Below are 19,298 nucleotides of genomic sequence, written 5' to 3' on the forward strand. Positions count from 1 at the left end.
AACAGGATGCACCCTACACTGTAACTTACAAACATAAGGCCAGATTCTGATATACTAGTTTACACTGGTTTTCACCTTACTCTCAAGCAGTCCCATGGAAATCAGTGAGGCTATTTGTGGAATTATTATTATTATATTTTATTTATTATTTATGTAATCATAGAGCCTAGCAATCCCAGTCATGGACCAGGACCCCATTGTGCTAGGCACTCAACAAACACAGACCAATGAGTTACTACTCAGAGTGAGTAAGGGTGGCAGAAGGCAGCCCATAATTTTTCTTGGTGGTTCAGTTTTCCGCCAGGCTCACCCATCACTGTGTCTGCTGTCTCTAGTTGGCAGATCACCAACAGTGTTCTAGTCACATTACTGGTTATACAGGGCTTCCTTACTATTGCATGGCCAGTACTTTCCGAAACCACACTCTGTCACCAAGAACAGTGGGATTTCTTCTCTCTATAGCACTGACTGGAATGCCTAAAATACTGTTTTCGGTTCTGGTCACCTCAGTATGAGAAAGATGACAACAGATTGGAGGGAAATCAGAGGAAAGCAACAAATATGATTAAAGGGCCTGTGTTTGGGTTGGCGAAATGACAACTAAGGGGGAATATGAAAACCATGTTAAATAATGCAAATGCCAAGAGTGTAGTCATAGAAATTGTTTAGGGAGGTCAAAGGAATAAAGGAAAATATCCTGCCAGATCTTAGACTGTAGAATAATCTCCCAGGAAAAGTATGAGAGCTCCATAGCTAATCGTTTAAAAATAGACTTGAGAAAAAAAACTTAAGAATACTTTAGGAAAGAATCCTGAGCTAGCAGGGAGATAGACGTAGTGTCCTAATACGTTTTTTCTATCTCTGGTTTCTTGATTCCTGTCTTTTTCGTTCACTGACTGTCTGAAAAGAACTTGGTTTGTTCTCACTCTCCCTTCAGGAGGGAAGGGGATGTGTGTTGGGATTCAGAGAATTCAAAGGAGTATCACACAAAACTGTGCAGCAAGGGCTCAAGGAACACAACAGATGTATTCCCTAGTTTAGTTTGATTTACCTGGACAAGCGTCACTTTGCAATGACTCACTTTGTGTCTTCTGTTGCGAATGACATTGCTTCTCACGTCATCTGCCTAGTGGGATATGGGTGGATTTGTGTAGGTGTGATTACAGATCAGAAATCTTAAAATAAACCTACTCATAACACATTTTTCTTCCTTCCCATAAAGTACTTATGTTCCAGGCTGGATCTATCTGGGTCTGAATTTATTAAAATAATAATTACGTTTTAGCTGTAAAGATCAACAGAAGAAAACAGAAACTGCGACATCATAAGTGATCCTACTTTCAACGTGCTCTCAAAATGTCAACTCTTAGTGTATTTTGTTGTGGTGAAAATCTCTGTAATGACAACAAAAGCAACAGAAAATGGCTTAACAGTACAGTTGTTGATCAACGTTTTAAACGAAATAGGCAGAATAATAACTTGAAACAATGTTAATTTTCTTTTAAGAAGCTGCTCTGATTCCCAGAGGTAAGTACTGTGCAGTAATGTGAAGCGATTGCTGTTACAGAAAGCAAGTTGGTTCTCCCCCCAGTAATCACCTACTTAGTCTCATGTAAATGAGACGTTTCAGAGTAGCAGCTGTGTTAGTCTGTATTCGCAAAAAAGAAAAGTAGGACTTGTGGCACCTTAGAAATTAACAAATTTATTTGAGCATAAGCTTTCGTGAGCTACAGCTCACTTCTGAATGCATCAGATGAAGTGAGCTGTAGCTCACGAAAGCTTATACTCAAATACATTTGTTAGTCTCTAAGGTGCCACAAGTACTCCTTTTCTTTTTATGTAAATGAGAGTTCTGCTTGTCTCTCTCTCTCGCTACTTCCTTAGGCAAAACTTGCATTGACTTCAGTGAAATTTTGCTAGAGTTTTGCAACACAACCTTTCCGTCCCAGCCACAGTCTGACCCTTAGGAACGATTTGTCTATTCAGTTCATTTTTATCTGTATTTACACTGGTTTTCTTTGCTATATTTGTGCTTTGTTTTGCCCTCCCCTTTATTTTTGTGTTTTCTTTGGGTCCCAATATAAAGATTTAGACCATCATTTGGGTTTGGGACTAGAGCTGATTGCTGGTGAAAAATGAATTGCCATTTTGCCCTTGGGGAAATATTCAAAGTTTTGTGAAAAGCATACAAATCCCTCAGTTTTTACAGACAAGAATTTGCAAAGTAAAATGAGAAGGAGCTTGAATCACATAGTCCAGTTCATAACTCATGTAACTCCCTCAACTCAGTGGAGTTGTGCTTTGGGTGAATTTGGCCCACAATAGTATTATTCCAGCTGAAAAGTCATAACTTCAATAAGCTCATTTTATACTTGGATAATGTACATACATTTAGTTGCATTCTTGGTCTAATTTCAAGTATCCTGTTTGATTTCTGTCTTTACTGGAACATTATTATTTCATTCAGTGAATGCAAATATTGGCTGCTCCTCACAAAATGTAGTTGTATCATCTTTCTAAATATGGTTTCAATAAAAAAATCCCATGTTTGCCTTTTTCATATAAAGTTAACTCAGATTTTCTTACCCCAAAGATTAGAGTAGCACAATATGCTTAGAAACAGGTAAAGCCAACCAAGCATACTCCCTTTCTCTGTCTCATCTGTCTCCTTTAGAAACTCTTCAGAGACTGTACCTGATGAAGAGGGCTTTAGCCCATGAAAGCTTATGCTCAAAAAAATTTGTTAGTCTCTAAGGTGCCACAAGTACTCCTCATTCTTATTTTTTACTATGTGTTTGTTTACCGTCTAACACAAATGTGGCCTGAGGCTCCTCAGCTGGTACCTCTGGGCACTTCTGGAATTCAAATAGTTCATACTAATAATAATCATAGAATGGCAGGACTGGAAGGGACCTCGAAAGGTCTTCCAGTCCAGTCCCCTGCACTCATCGTAGGATTAAGTATTATCTAGATCATCCCTGGCAGGTGTTTGTCTAATCTGCTCTTAAAAGTCTCCAGTGATGGAGATTCCACAACCTCCCTAGGCAATTTATTCCAGTGCTTAGCCACCCAGACAGTTGGGAAGATTTTCCTCATGTCCAACCTAAACCTCCCTTGCTGCAATTTAAGCCCATTGCCTCTTGTCCTATCCTCAGAGGTTAAGAAGAACAATTTTTCTCCCTCCTCCTTGTAACAACCTTTTATGTATTTGAAAACTGTTATCATGTCCCCGCTCAGTCTTCTCTTCTCCAAACTAAACAAATCCCATTTTCTGAATCTTCCCTCAGGGGAAGTACAAGAATCAATAAGCTAATATTGGTCAGCATGATAGGCAATGTTCTCAGTGCAATAGCTGGCTCACTTCTGTCCTGTTTTTGTAGGCTTCATGGTTTCCAAATTTTTGGTACAGTCAATCAAAACAGAGGGGGTTAAGAGTGTATGTTCTCATGGTCCCTCCGCCCCCTTGACTTGACAGCTGCCAGCAACACAATCCCAGCCTCACAGCTTCCATGACTCCTGTCCTCTCCTGGTTCTCCTGCTGTCTCTCTAATTGCTCCTTCAATGTGTCCTTTGGAGGTTATACTCTTTATTCCCTCTCCAGCTTTCTGTGACGGTTCCGTAGGGCTTTGTCCTTGGTCCCTGACTCTTCTCCCTCTACACTTTATCTCTGGGTAATTTCAAAACAGCACCTTTGTGCCTTCCCTGATGCTTGGAAGGAACTTCATGTAGATATCAACAAAACTGCCTTATCCTCCTCCTTTAAATCCTCCTCAAAACTCTCCTTTGCCATGATGCCTATACAAATAGGACAGCAGTGAGGCTGCCGTTGCATTGAGAACATTGCCTATCATGTGGACAAATATTAGCTCACTGATTCTTTGTACTCTCTCATATGCCCCCTGTATACATCTGTTGTCTCTTGTCTGATTCTTAAATTATAAGATCTTTGAGTCAGACACCATGTTTTTCTTCTGTGTTCGTACAGTGCCTAGCACAATGGGTCCTGGTCTAGGATTGGGGCTTCTAGGTGCTACGGTATTAAAAATAATAAATGATAACAATACTGAAATTATCACGCTTTAGTGTGGCAGTCTTGGGAAGAATATAAAATATACTTGACAAAGCTATATCATTTTGTGTGTGTGTGTGTGTGCATGAGAGAGAAAGAGAGAGAGAGTTAGTGAGTCTGGGCAAATGGATGGGTCAAGTATTTCAAAAAGAGCACATTGTTTACATAGAAATAAGAGAACTACTGGGTATGTCTGCACTGCAAAGAAACTCCTGCAGCAAGAAGTCTCAGAGCTTGGGTTAGCTGACTTGGGCTTGTGTGGCTTACGCAACGGGGTTAAAACTAGCAGTGTAGATACTCCTGCTCAGTCTGGAGCCTGGGCTCTGAGACTTACCCCCTCTCTGGATTTCAGAGCCTGGGCTGAGAAGGAATGTCTGTGTTGCTTTTTTAGTCCATAGCACAAACCCCATGAAGCGGAGACTGTCTGAAAATCTGAGACTTGCTGCCATGGGACTTTGTGTTAATTCATATTTGTGCATACCATTATTTAATCCCTAACTTCCAATGAGCAATTTGTGATTTGTAGGAAAACATCCTGTTCTCTCTGGTGAATGATCTATATATTTGCCTGGCTGCAGGGAGCAGTGAATACTTTAAGGTTTGATATCTCATAAACTACCATGCATAGAAACTAATTATCCCTCCCAAGGTAAAGCGGTTAATACCAGTTTTTCCATGTTATATAGTGTGTTGCTTGTAACCTGGTGGTTTGCAAGATATTGGACCTCAGTATAACACATTCTGATGAATCAATGCTGCACATCTATAAATTTCTAATCCCAGTTTTTAGCCTTCCTTTCTGACTGCTTAAATCATCCTGAAATTTCAACAAGACAGTAATCAGAATGACCTGATTTTTAAAGTCTAGGTGTTGTCTCAACAGGTGTTGTTAGTTTTGATAATTATGCTACTGCTTCTGGCAGCATAAGCTGTTCCCTTTTCCATATTCAAGAAGAGCTACAACTGCTTAGTGAAGTTAAGTTGAGAATATATTTAACATTGCAAAAAGAAAGTTAATGAACTCAACTTTTACTTCACAGGGCTACTGTAGCGCTTCTTGGATATGGAACTAGGAACTGCCTATGACATCAGCAGCAAAAACATGGGACTGAGATGCTCAGACTTTGCGAATAGAGGCAAACCGCTGAGGGACAAATATTAACGTTTCTTCTTTTTTTGTAACCATTGAAGTTTTTTACATAATTTATGTTCAATAACAGCAAAACATTTTTACAGCTGGTAGATTGTGATTTGCCTCTTCCATACTGGAAGTGATAATGAATAACTTCTGTAAGTTCTCCAGCCATCTGAGCTGTCAATGTTAACTGCAATACAAATTGTGAAAGAGAGAAAATTATATTTAATTTGGAAAAATAAGTCTCCTCTTCACTATCAATTAAAATTAAACTTTAGTTTTGAAGCAGCTGGTGTATAATTTCTATATATTTAAAGATAAAAACTTAATTATAAATTAAATGTAAGTAATTTTAGGTTTCAGTTGTAAACACACACAAGTCGGAAGATATAAGAGGCCTGAATTAAAGTTTTCATAATGCTCTCGTACACATTGCACGGATAGAGAGCTCAATCCTGTATTCCAAGCACACCCAATGAATTCAATGGGCTTTGGATGTGCTATGAATGCAGAAATATTTATTTAGATTAACATGCAACTACAACATACGTTACAAAATAGAACATAGAGGACTGTTTTCCCCCATCTTAATGCACAAATAAATATCGACCAGTTATTGATGAACCCAAACCTCAGCTCAGCCCCTCCACAAAAGCCTGAGGAAAAAAAGATGGACTCTACAGGATACTAAACTCCATCGGATCAAGAGGAGAGCAGTCGTAAAGTCCAGAGTATTTCCTGGAGAACCTAGCTCCCTCCTGTTTATAAGAAAGGGAACAAGGCTCCTAGGAGTCAATTTTTCCCTTAGCTACATCTGTGCTACTTCTTTTGACATTGATTTGAGTTGCTGGTGAGTATTTAAGGTTAGAAATAGGCCTTCTAAATATTATGGAAGATATTTAATGGCATAACTAGCAATTTAAAATACTCTTATGATGCAAGTTCATCCCGTGTTGCCTCAGTGATGTTAGTTGAATTATGCCAGAGATGAGTTTAGTCCAATACGTACAATGTAGATGAGTGTAGGTTATCATGAGAATCCTGAGCTGCATTCATCCCTGGTATAGGCAGGGGTGCTGGAACTAGGGGCACCTAGGGTGCGGCAGCACACCTTGGCTTGAAGTGGTTTCCATCATATACAGAGTTTTCAGTTTTATTCAATGGCGCTCAGCACCCCCACTATAAAAAATGTTCCAATGCCCTTGGGTATAGGTACATTGGCTTCATTGGGCATTCACCAGGGATAACTTTGACCCCTTAAATTTTATATTTCCTAACTCTGGAGGGTTACAATTGTTGGCTAAATATTACAATAATATAAGATTTTAAATATCATTTCCCATTTCTTAAATAAAGGAAGAAAAACAAAGTTTCATGTTTTTAATCACTTTCTGTTGATTTTTCTGTGCACTTCCACAGCTGATTAGTTAAAAATGTTCACAATTATAGAAATCCACAATGAAACAGGAGCACAAAACTACTCTGATGTAGGTAATGTTGCTGTTTTGTATGCACCTTAGTCCAAAGTCCTGTAAATAGTATCATGCCTCTAAATTTCATACCAGGCATGTGTAATCCATAATAAATCTGTTCTTTTACAACTGGCCTGGAGTTTTGTTCAGTGCTCAGACATTTATTTTGGTGCTCAGTGAAAACAAGATACCTGGAAAGTTTCAGCTTGTGAAGTTCAGCTGTTTTTCTGAGTTATGTGTGTACAAAGAAAAAGTCTTATAATATTTTTTTTAATAGGAACCTTATTTTTTCTCCCTCACATAACTCAGAACTGTGCAAACAGATCTTGATCGAGCTTTTTCCTTAAAATAAACAAACAAACAAATAATTTAAAAAAATCTTTGGACAGAGACCAAAATTCCACCCAAAATGAAATCTTCCAAAGTAAGGGACTGATCCAAAGTTCTTTGGAGTCAGTAGAAAGACTCCTGTTGATTTTGATATTTTTTGCATGAGGTCATGATACCCCAATCTTGCAAAATACTAATATTTTCAGCATGAGAATAATCCCATTGAAATCAATATGTGTACTCAAAGTTAAACGCATGTCTAAGGCCCAGATTTTTAAAAGTATTTAGGCATTGAGGCACTCAGTGTTTCAATGCCTAACTGATTTAGGAGCCTAAATCTCATTTTCTAAAGGGATGTAGGCACTTAGGAGCCTAAATGCTATTGACTATCAATGGGACTTTGGCTCCTAAATGCTTAAGTCCCTTTAGAAAATGATATTAAGGCTCCTAAATCAGTTAGGCAATAGAAAAACACTGAGTGCCTCAATGCCTAAATACCTTTTAGAATCTGGGCCCAAGTGCTTTGCTGGATCAGGGTCTAAATGAGCATGGGAACATGTGGTTATAATGGAAATCTAAATTTAATTTTAATGAAAGCTTTTGCTACTAGTAAAGATATAATAAAAGGGGTGGATCTACTGTATACATATGCAGACCTTTGCAGTTGCAGTTAGAAAAAGAGTCAGGTCAGTTCAAGGAGCAGTGGTTCATTTTTGGAACAGGAGACGGATGGAGGGTATTGTCATCGCCTACTGAGCTAACACAGTGTTTGGAAAAGATCTATGTTGATTTCTCCTCCATAGGTTTGTGATATTCCATTCAGTACTGGCTGTAATGGACAATGCGGTAACCTCATGCCCCTTAGCTTTCATATTCTTGTGTTCCTATAATTTGAATACTTTTTTTATTTTACTTTAAATTTTGAGCCCACGTTCCCTTTTTTCCTTTTGTGGCTTGGCATACAGCTGGATAAAATATACCGAAACATGCTTTTGGCAGTCATCATAGATTCGGTCATAAAACTTAAGTTCAAGATGAGAGAAATTTAAATAAAGTGCATTTTAAAAAAGGAAAAAGAAATATGTCACGAACCAGATTTATAACATTCTATAAAATGATCCCAGCAGTTTTACGTTAATCATATACTGAAACAATAGCTTGATCTGGCACATAGGGCTTTTCTTTCACATTGTGCAATTAAATAAAAACAAACCACTCGATCGGAGGGCATGGGGGGTGGAGGGGGACTAATGAAGACCAGTGATTATTGGGTTGCTTTCTAAAAGAATTCTATTTATTTCTCCATTGGAGTCATGTGGTTTGCATTTAGTTTTCAAAATGTGCCAGTTTTTTCTTTTTCTTGCCATTTTAAATATCTGTAAATGCTACTCCTTTTGTTTAAAAGTAGGTATTTGTTTTACATATAAGGAGTACTTAGTGAACAGCATGGTATGAAAAATATTTACATGAACTCAGAATGACCTTCCTAACTCCTGAGTAGAAGAGTGAAGGACATCGGGTATGTGTGTATGTGTATACATAATACATAAATCCAATAATATATAAACATGTCTCTAAGACCAGAGTGGGTAGAAAAAAAGATGGATTTCAGTTTTCACACTACTCCACAATTTTTCTTTGTTCTATAAATTACTGGGTCTGGCTCAACAGTTAGTCAAATGTGTATTTAGCCATGCACCACACCTTTCCTCCTACTTGATTTAAGCAACTATTTCTGTAAACTCTCTCTTTAGCTAACATTAGGAAGACATTGCTTCTCCCATAATCATGTCATTCTCTGCCCTAATAGTCTTAGAGAAGTAAAATACGGGGAAGAGAGTCACCTGGCTGGGGTAGTGCAAGCAATGGGGGTGATAAAGAAAAAACTGCAGAGGAGTGGACTGAGAAAGCAGCAGTGGCAGAATGATCTATTAGATCATCTCATTCTCCCCCTGCTAATGTGGGATTGTTCCCAATAGTGGATGAACAATGGGAGTTTTGACATTGATTTCAGTGAGGCCAAGACTTCATCTATTATATTCACTCTAGTTCTTTGTGCAGGCTAGAGCCTCGGACGAGATAGAATGAGAAGTGAGAGAGAAGGAGGATGAAGACAGAGCCAACTAGGGAAAAAGGGCCACTTTTATTTCACCTGGAAATCCATCATGAGAGGTACCAGGGTTCCTTCTAGAAGTACCTAAGATGAGTATTAACATAAGTATAATGCTGCTTGGATGACACCATCTCCACAGTGCTCTCAGCCACATCCTGAGAGTCTGGAGCTCATTTTGTTGGTTTTGTATTAAACAAACCCAAAAAGAGGCTGGGGTGTGTGTGTGTGTGTGTGTCTGTGGTGGTCCATGTACATGTGTTTTTAAAGCTTTGGAAGTATTTTGGTAAATCTGTTTGGCCTTTAAGCTGTCACTTCCAGATTGGATTTCTGCAGCTTTGCAGGTTAGGCCCTTTTTGTCAAGAAATTGTTCATGCAGCTTTGATGAATTTACATTTTTGTTTACAGAGATTATTTGGCCATCTGCATGCCGTATCCCCTTATCTGTGTGTTGAAGTTTTAGTTACAGTTTACACTTCTCTTTGTCTCCTGGTGCTGTTTGACATTTTCCACCCACACAGGTTCCGGAGATGCGTCATATCTATTTATTCCCTTCTGCTGTTGTGTACAAAAGGTGCAATTGGAAAAGTTGTTCAGAAGCAAGGTGATTGATGAAGTTGGATTAAAGAGTTAGGGCTCCTAGTACTTCTCTTGTTCCTACTCTAAGTATCTTAACAGTCTTTCCCATTTTTCATTTGCTTCTTAGAGCTAAACATTTAACAAAAAAATAGCAAAACTTACAAAGGCCAATCATAAAAAATTTAAAATAAAAATCTGCTCCCATGTTTGTTTCCTGGAAAGGTTTTGCATAAGTCACACTGGTTACTGGTTTGCACTTCATCAAGTCCCTGTTTTAATTATTAAAAAATTGATTATACTGTTGTCTACTTGAGACTTGGGTAAAACGGGTGGTATGTGTATCTCTAGAGAGCAAAGGAAGCAGAAAATACTCTAACCAGGGAACAATCATTTCTGATTTGCTGTTCAATAAGCAGGTGGATAATTAATGGTGGTATTCTGATTCTATTGAATGGGGCTGGTCAGTTTTGATGGAAAATTTTTGCTTTTCAATGGAAAACTTGGTTTTCAAGTAAATTAAATTTTTCATGAAAAGTGTCTGCTTTCCTTGGAGAATTTTGTCTTTTTGTCAAAAAAACCCAAAACATCTGAAAACCAAAAATGTTGAGTTGAAATGCCGCTCTGATACTTCATGGGAGTTGTAGTTCAGCTGCCTGGTGGCCCCATTCTATTTAATGGCCAGGCTTCCCGGCCAGATTACATTGGTTTTCAGCTAAAAAAGCTTGGGTTTTGATTTTGTCATCAATAAATCAAAATGATCTATGGGAAACATTCCTGCCCCATTTTCTAACCAGCTCTACTATTGAATATTTATTAATGTATGCTGGCATACAATACATACTACAGGCACATTAAAAGGGCTGTGGTTCTGATTTTTACTGCCTTCCATCTTGTGTAGTCATTTATACCTGTGTAACATGAGTGTAAGACACTCTCAGATCAGAATGGCAGGGCACAATTGCCTTTTTGCTTGCAGAGATTTTACTCTGGCCCAACCCCATTTACTTCAGAACTTCTGATTGACACTAGTGTGACTGGAGAATCAGGTCCATAGTGCACTCCTTTGTCTTAGGTGTGAATGACTGCACTAGATGCAAGGTAGAAGACCAATCAAGCCCAAGTGCCTGATCCTGCTGCCATTGAAGTCTAGTGGCAAAACTCTCCTTGATTTTATTGGTGCAGGATTGTGCCCTTATATAATGGAAAAGAAAATGTTTGTTCTCACCAGCTTGACTTGTTTTTTGATGCTTTGGCAAGAAAAAGCCTCTGTGGTGTGTTGCTAATAACATAAAAGGGATAGAAAATTCTGAAAGAGATGAAAGAGACCACAAAATAGATGGATTTGCTGTAGCTTTTAATGTTTCTCAGAGGAATTAAAAAAATCAGATAGTGCTGGGAAGAAAGATTCAGTTCCTGATCCTGCTGTTGCCTGTACTTGGATGTGCATAGCCTAATGGAGACAGACCGGCTATAATTGTAGGAAATAGTTATTAGTCATCTTTTGTAAAGAATATGCCTTGTTGTTTTTAACTAGCCCTTCTGCCTGTCTGCAGCTAGGGGGCATAAATCGTGTAGATTTATATTGTATCAAATTGCATGAAACAGGATTGCACATGCAGAGATCACTATGCACTTGTCTAATTATAAATTTCAAGATTTTTCATCCTGGAGTTCATTCACTGTCCTCTAAGGGTATGTATACACCGCAATGTAAGCCTGGGGTTAGTGGGACTTGAGTCAGCTGACCTGTGTTAGGGAACCCCGGGCTTGAGAAGCTACACTGTATTTTAACCCTATGTTAAGACTGTTCTAACCTGTGCTTGAACCTAGGGTGTCCACCCTGCAAATCAAAGTAACCATATCCCATAGTCCCTAGTGCTGCCTCCTTGAAATATGGCCGCTTTAACCCTAGGACCATGGTGCACTGTGGGAAAACTTTGCTGCCCACCCTGCACATTACCAGGAAGCAGCTTGCTTTGCAAAAGGCTTGGTAGATTCACCCTCCATTGCAAACCCAGGAGGCTCTCTGACAGTGTGCTTGCAGATCAGAAGAAAATGAGTTAATACTGACCTGAGCTGCTGCCATTAGCAAAAGGCGGGGGTGGCTTCCATTTTCAGTAGAGTAGATTGCAGATTGTTGGGATAGAGAGGACTAAGGAAGTTGTCCCATGGAAATGTGGGATACTTGTGGTTGAGTCAGGTGAGGCTGTGTCTGCACTGCAAAGCAATAAGGCTTGGATGCTGGGTCCTGGCTTAACTCGAGCTCGGACTCTCCAGCCCTGCAGGGTCCTGAGACCCTAGGTCCAAGCCCTGGCTTAGCATAATTGCAATGTAGATGCAAGGGGTTTAGGCTTGATCTGGGCTCAAACACAGGCTTACTTTGCAGTATAGACATCCCCATAGGTGTGACGGATACTGCGACTTCTGCTGTCCTTGCCTGGGTACTTGTGCTGTAATCCTATGCCTGACTCAGCCTCCTCTGAATGTAGAACCCGCTGATTGCTCCTCTGAAGGCAAACTCCAGTGGAAATTCTGTGAGAGAAACCTGAGGGAATTTACCAACCCCCTTACATTTTTTCCCATATAGCAAACAGTCTGGCTGTTAGCAGGTCACTATGATGTGTCTCCCTAATCAGATGCTAAAGCTGTTACAGACTGTTTGTTAAGCAAGATGAAATGCATATATATTAATGGCCTTTAGTGATTCACAATTGCAATGCTGTGTCCCAGCTTCCAGTTCCAAGGTCACTGTCCATCTGGCATTCTCTCTCTGGCAGTCCCTTTTGTGAGAAGGAAAAACAAACCAACCTCTAGAAACAGGCCCTTTTCCTTTTTTCTATTTGCTATTGAGGCAAAGGTTTTACTCAGCTCAGTAGGCTGATATCATTATTCTTGAGTCAACAGACTGTAATACAATTCTTTTCTTCCTCTTGCGCACCAAGCTTGATTAGGTTAGCTTTTACATCAAACTGGCTTCCTTTCCTTAGATCTGGCTTATATTAAATTATCATTTCTTTTCCTGTTTTATTTTTTACAGGCATATGGGGAGGCATTTAATAAAGGGTTTCTATGTTCTAACAAATATGTGAATAGGGATATATTGGTCCAGGGAGCGTTGCATGCTGGTCTGGCCATCCAGGTCTGTGTTTTTGCCTGGAGTGAGGGATGAATAATTCTTTGAGGAAGGATTGTCTCTTTTTTCTTTCCACTTCAATGCTGGCTTGCTGTAGTGGTTGCTGTCTCAAGAACTATTAGAGCTATTATCAAAGCTGCACATTATCTAAAAGCTTTTAATCTTAGTTTTCAAAGAGAATAAAACATTTGTGTCTAACTTTAGAAGCTTGTGAGAATATTAGCTGCTATAACATGCTGCAATTGATCACAAACAACCAGATTTAAGAAGCAGGGTGTGATGGGTTTCTCCGCACTCTGGGTGCCACTTGGAACTGGGGTACCACTGAGCCTGCCTGACCCACCAGACTGGGTTCCCTTTACACCATACTGCTGTGCAGCCTGTCAAGCCCTTCCCCAGGCTTTAGACTGCACTTTACCAGCACACATAAAGGTAGGAACACATCCAGCACACAGATGCTGAAATCAGCTCTGCTAAGGAACTGCCCAGTTACTCTGGTGCACACCCCTTCTGGAGTGTAAACCCAAAATTATATTGTATTGCGCTGCACAGAGAACTGTACAGTATAAGCTCATGAAATTCAGCCGCTCCCTCAGTGTGGAGAGGAATATACATAACTTGGGGCAGAAAGCTATGATTTCTACACAGACAAAACAAAAACAAGTTTATTAACTACAAAAGATAGATTTTTAAGTAATTTGTAAGGGATAGCAAACAGATCAAGGCAGATTACCTAGCAAATAAAACAAACACATAACTTAAGTTTAAATATACTAAAGAAATTGGATATGTGTAGCAAATTCTCACCCTAAATGTTGTTTTAGGCATATTGCAGAGATTATTGAAGACAAACTACACTTGCTTGCAGCTTAAAACTACAGGTATTCCTTTCACAGGCCAGACAACCCTCTAGCCTGGGTTCAGCCCTTTTCCCGTAATTCAGTATTTTTCTTCTCAGGTGTTTTCAGCAGTCTTCTTTCTTGGGCGGGAAGTCAGTGAAGAGCCAACCGCGGGATGTCACTCCCCTGCCTTAAAGAGTTTTTGCATATGGCAAGAATCCTTTGTCTCTCAGAGTTTGATTCCCACGCCTAGTCTGTGGAAAAAACACTAGTATTATCATGGAGTCCAGTATCAGATGACTTGGTCACATGCCTCTGTAGGGCTGTAGCAGCCATTATGAGACAGAGGCTCCTTGTAACTTTCTCAGAAACATGAGATTAGCATGTTCTAAGACCTGTTGTTCTCCCAAATGGCCCTTCCCAACCAGCCATCTAAATTGATTGAATTCTGTCTAGTGGCAATAACCACTGACAGTGAAGATAGGAAGAATGAACCCTTGAAGTGGTTACCTGATACTGCTTGGTACTATGAAAAGTGTGCAAGAAACTATGCTTATTAGTGACCTCTTCTTTTAAGAGACCATCAAAGTACCCCAAAAGATATTGAATGTTACAAGAAGATAACTTACTCCTCAATCTTTCTTGCTCACTGTGTGTACTGAAGTACATCAAATCATAAAACCTAATATTCTGATGTAATTTGTGTCCTTTGCTAGTCCTCATAGATTTGTGTTTCATAAAAGTAGATTTTTTTTTAACCTGTTCAGCTTTTGCTCTGTGTCCGCTTGCTTTTCCTATAACAACTGATCAAATAAAGATGGCTTTTCACTTTAAAAATCCTTTCACAAACTTCCTGACTAATAACAGTAAATTCAAGCAAAAGCTAATAAGCATTAGGACTTTCTATGTGGGGAAAGTGGAATAATTATTCTGGAATAAAGTCATTTTATTCCAGAATAGAGTGTCCACCCAGGGGAGCTATATAGTCAATTTCCCTGGGTAAAAAAGTCCTTAGTCATTGGCAATTTCCAGAAACAGTTACTGTCTTAAAATGCATCATGGCTGCTGAAATGCAGAGTTTCAATAAGGAAGGAGAGAGAAAGATCGAGATTATTTTCAATAAAAACACACTGAATTGCCATAGAGACAAATTGCCGTCACTGCTAGTAAGGCACCATCCATGACTGCGTCTGAGGCGTATTGTTGGGGCAGCGTCAGGAAGCCTCCCTTGCTGTCTCCTGTGCTGTACTTGTTCTGTGGGCTTGGGTTTCAGGATTCCAGTGCTGTCAGTCCAGCCCCTGTTCACTAGTTACAATTCACTTACAGAGATGGTTTACCTGTGCTGCTCTGTTTTTCTCTCTTAAGGCCAGATTGCTTCCCTTGCCCCACAGGAGGAGCGTGAGGAATGGAGTAAGAAAGACCCTGAAACCAGCAAAGGAAGTGTAGCCAAAGTCGGCAGAAATCTCCCTGCACTAGAACTTGGAGGCTGGAGCTTTGTGTGTGATGGGGATGAGGGTGCAGGGATAAAGCTGAGGAGCAGCTGCTCTAGTTGGCATGTATCCCTGGAAATAGGATGTAAACTGCAGGGCAAGCTGCTGTTAGAGCCAATCAGCATTAGCTGCCCAAGGACAAGGAAGACCAGGAATTGGCTGCTGCAGTGGGGGGCAAAAATGCCATTGTGAACCATCTTGCATACACCCACTTAAACCTGTCATATATAAAAACTTCCTTGTAATAAAAAGATACATTGCAATGATAAAAGAAAAATGAAAGAAAAATTTTTGCGTCGTGTGCCAGCCAGACTATAGGAATACAGCCAATCCCTTTGAAATTACACTTAACCACTGTGCAGACTGTGTGATTAATTTAAAATTTTGCTGGTCTTAATAAACAGAGAGGACAAGCTGAGTAGCACCGGCTGTATTCCACAGCTAATATTCATGGTGATACGTTTGCTCACACAGTCACTGCACTACCAGCATCTACCTCCAGAGAAGGCAGTCTTGTTTAGCAGTTAGATCAACGGAGTGGGAGACAGGAAAGCTGGGTTCTGTTTCCAGTTCTGCCACTGACTTGTGTGTGGATGAGGGCAAGTCACTTAACCTCTCTTTTCCTTACTATCCTCATCCTTAATATGGCACTAATAACACCTCCATCATAAGGAAATGATGGATAAAAGGCATAATATGAGTGCAAAGTATTGTCATAAAATTTTTTTCTAAAGCATTTGGGAAGAATTTGATATGATAAATCCAATACAAAAACAAATATTAATCTAGTCTCTTGGCCAAACCCAGAGAGAGATTTATTGCTTTTAAAATTTTAATATAATTTTTCGTCATTATTTATCTGCTTTGAATTAAAATGACTAGTATAAATATTTCCATGTTGTTGATTTTTTAAAAACATGTAGACAAGTTTTCAAAGAAGAATTCCAGTGTTTGCAATCCAAAAACCTAAAAGTGAAACAGACTAAAAACGAACATGAAATTGACTCCATTGATTCCCATGGCTCAGGATCAGAAAAATGCAAATGAGTATTTTCAATCAATTTTCAAAAACAGCATCTAAATTTGAGCGCTCAGTAATTGGATGTCTAACATTAGACCCCCCTAGATATCTGAAGTTGGGCACTTAAAATTAGAAGCACTCAAAATTAGAGTCAATTTCTGAAAATGTGGCCTTGCCTTTCTGTATCTTAGTTTTACCTACAAATGAAGAGTCCTATATAAATGCTATCATTATTATTATTTTATTATTAAAAGATCTTCTTAACATCATAATAATCTAGTAAGGTCATCACAAAACAGAAGTCTCAATTTCTGGTTCCAACTAAGCCCTTTTTTTTTAAAAAGGGCTGGCCCTTGATAGTAAAAACGAAATGAAAAGGTAGCAATTTTTATTGGCAATCCAGTACTCAATTTTTCTAAAATAATTTAATATCTTTGGTAAAGCACAAACTCCTTTCAGTTGCTCTGGCTTTTAGAGGGCTTTTACATCAATCCTGACCTGACCTCAGAGTACATTAAAGCCTGATAACTGATTAAGGAAGAAGTGTTTTAAAATGTTAAGCTTTTTTGGTGACAAACTGACAAGCACTGCTACATGTCACTAACCACTTCTAAAGTTACTGTCACCTAAGGTCTTGTTCAATTATTTTCTAAAAACACAACTCCAACTAAAGATAATTTATAGAATAACCACTTATATTTTCAAATAAGGCTATATCGCAGGAATAATGGGCTGCTTCAGATCAGTTGCTATATCGGTGGAGTAGGAAAGAGAATAGAGATTTGCACTGTGGCCCCCTCCACAATATGCCTGGTTCAGGCAAGATCATTTACCTTTGCCTAGTCAAAACTGTTTTAGTTCATTTAAACCATGCCCACTTAGTGTTACAGGTAGAGATTCCTCTGCCTGCAGCACCAAATAGGGAGACATGACCGAGGCAGGCAGCAGTTTAGGGTTAAAGGTGAGGGTTATTGGAGGGAGTGAGTGGTGATTGGCTGCATTACCTCTGATATCACTGTGCTACTGCTCATGCTCCTCTGCTTGAAGCACCAAATGGGCATTGTCAAAGGGAATTTGTTATTGATAGAAAACTGATAAAACAATGAAGAGAAGAAGAGGAATTGGCTTTAGAGGGTTTAACAAGAATGTTTGGATTTAGTGGTAGTAACCTGTAAAATTCTACAGGTTCAGGGATAAAGTTTTTCTAAACCTTTGATCATTTTTGTTGCTGTCCTCTGGATTCTCTCCAGTTTGTCCACATCTTTCCTAAAGTGTGATGCCCAACTCTGGACACAATACTCCAGCTGGAGCCTCACCAGGGCCGAACAGAGCGGGACAAGTTACCTCCTGTGTCTTACTTATGACATACCGGTTAATATAGATCAGATCAGGTATTCAATATTATATATTCAAAGCGTATCATGAAAGACTCCTTGGTCAGATGAGAGCAGTTATAATGGAATCAAAAAATAAATCATCATATGTAGAGATGAACAGAGATGAAAAGAAAATTAAGCCTCCAATCCTACAAACACTTAGGAATATGCATACCGTTAGGACAAGAGTCCCCTGGATTCTGTTAGAATACTCACGTGCTTAAAGTTAAACACATGCCTGAATGTTTGCAGTATCAGGGCCCAAGATATTACCTTAAAAATAATAAATGCATATAAATTCTTCATGCCTCTAGGGACCATAGACTCTCCTGCACGTTCCTCTTGTATCTACAGCTGCAATGATATTGACCAATAAACATAATTTGGGAAGATTAGAATTTTTATTTAATTAAGGAAAAACCACACATTCTACCCATCAAGATACTGCACTAAGTCTATAAATCAGAAGTGAATGTCTCAGACAGTTGTTAAACAGGACTTTCAGACGTCCAGGAGCAGTTGCTATTCAATGGGAGTGTTATAAAAAACATCATTCCAGTTTAAAATATTTGCAAGCTGAAACGACATTAACAATTAAAAGATTAATTTAGCAACACTTTTCTTTTCTTGAAAAGTGAATTTATTCTTTATAAACCATAAAATGTATGGGTTACATTTGGATTATACCAGTTACATAATGTAAATGCAGAGTCACACTATTAATATTAATGGTGCATTTACACCGATATACTGGGTCAGAATTTGGTGTCTTTTCTCGACTCTTAGACAAACTCCTGAATAAAGATTACTATTTATTTAATTAGCTGGATTGTTTTGAAAATCTAAATTCACTATCCTGAAGGACATTTTCAGTCTCTCTCCTTTAGATATTTAGGGACTAAGGGTGGGGACACAGAGCTATAACAATAGTGTTTGGAAACAGCTGTAATATGCTATGTGACCTGATCACCAAAGCCCATGCCTCATGGACAAAATGTGGAATATTCTTTGCATCTGTCTAAGGGATGTTTCTTCTTTGTGTTGCAGGGGAGCCTGAATTTAAATATATTGGGAATATGCACGGGAATGAAGCCGTTGGAAGGGAGCTGCTCATTTTCTTAGCTCAGTACCTATGTAATGAATACCAGAAGGGAAATGAGACGATTATCAACTTGATCCACAGCACACGCATCCACATCATGCCATCCTTAAATCCAGATGGGTTTGAGAAGGCAGCATCCCAGGTTTGTAAGCCAAGGTTTATAAGGATTGTAATCACGATCTGTATCTATCTTAGACTCAGTGAAAAACACGACTAATAGAACAAGCTCAGAAATATATGAATTTTCACTGCAATGACTGTTGACAAGTCCACCTTGCACACTATTTTTAATAGTACAATACATTGTAACTGTCCTCTTTAATAGCTATATGATAGAGCTAGGCAAATACTGCAAAAAATTGTCTCCAAATATTCATTTTAGCTTAACTAATTCACTGTATTCATGATCTTTCTGTTGTCGCATTTCATAAATATTCTACAAATAAGTTTACTGACCAGAATGTTTTCCCCCAAACAGCAAATTTTAATGGAATATTGTGAAATATTGATGGAAGGATAAGTTTAAGTAATAATTAAGAGTATTCTCACTGGAAACCTGATTCTAAGAACTACATCCATCCAATCAGGGAACAGAAATATACCATGTGACCTATATGTCTCATAAAACTGCTTTAATTTCAA

At 38.9% G+C, this 19,298-nt stretch overlaps 1 protein-coding gene across 1 annotated transcript in view; it reads left to right on the forward strand.

Annotated features, from left to right (window-relative positions):
* The window catches only part of CPE (carboxypeptidase E), an 80,343-nt gene that overhangs the window by 38,633 nt on the left and 22,412 nt on the right, over nt 1-19,298 (forward strand). Inside the window, exon 2 of the mRNA XM_038399268.2 lies at nt 18,602-18,798. Within this exon, the coding sequence (XP_038255196.1) occupies nt 18,602-18,798 (197 nt within the window). The remainder of the gene's footprint in view (nt 1-18,601; nt 18,799-19,298) is intronic.

This window comes from Dermochelys coriacea, chromosome 4 (genome assembly GCF_009764565.3).
Source record: "Dermochelys coriacea isolate rDerCor1 chromosome 4, rDerCor1.pri.v4, whole genome shotgun sequence".
NCBI lineage: Eukaryota > Metazoa > Chordata > Testudines > Dermochelyidae > Dermochelys > Dermochelys coriacea.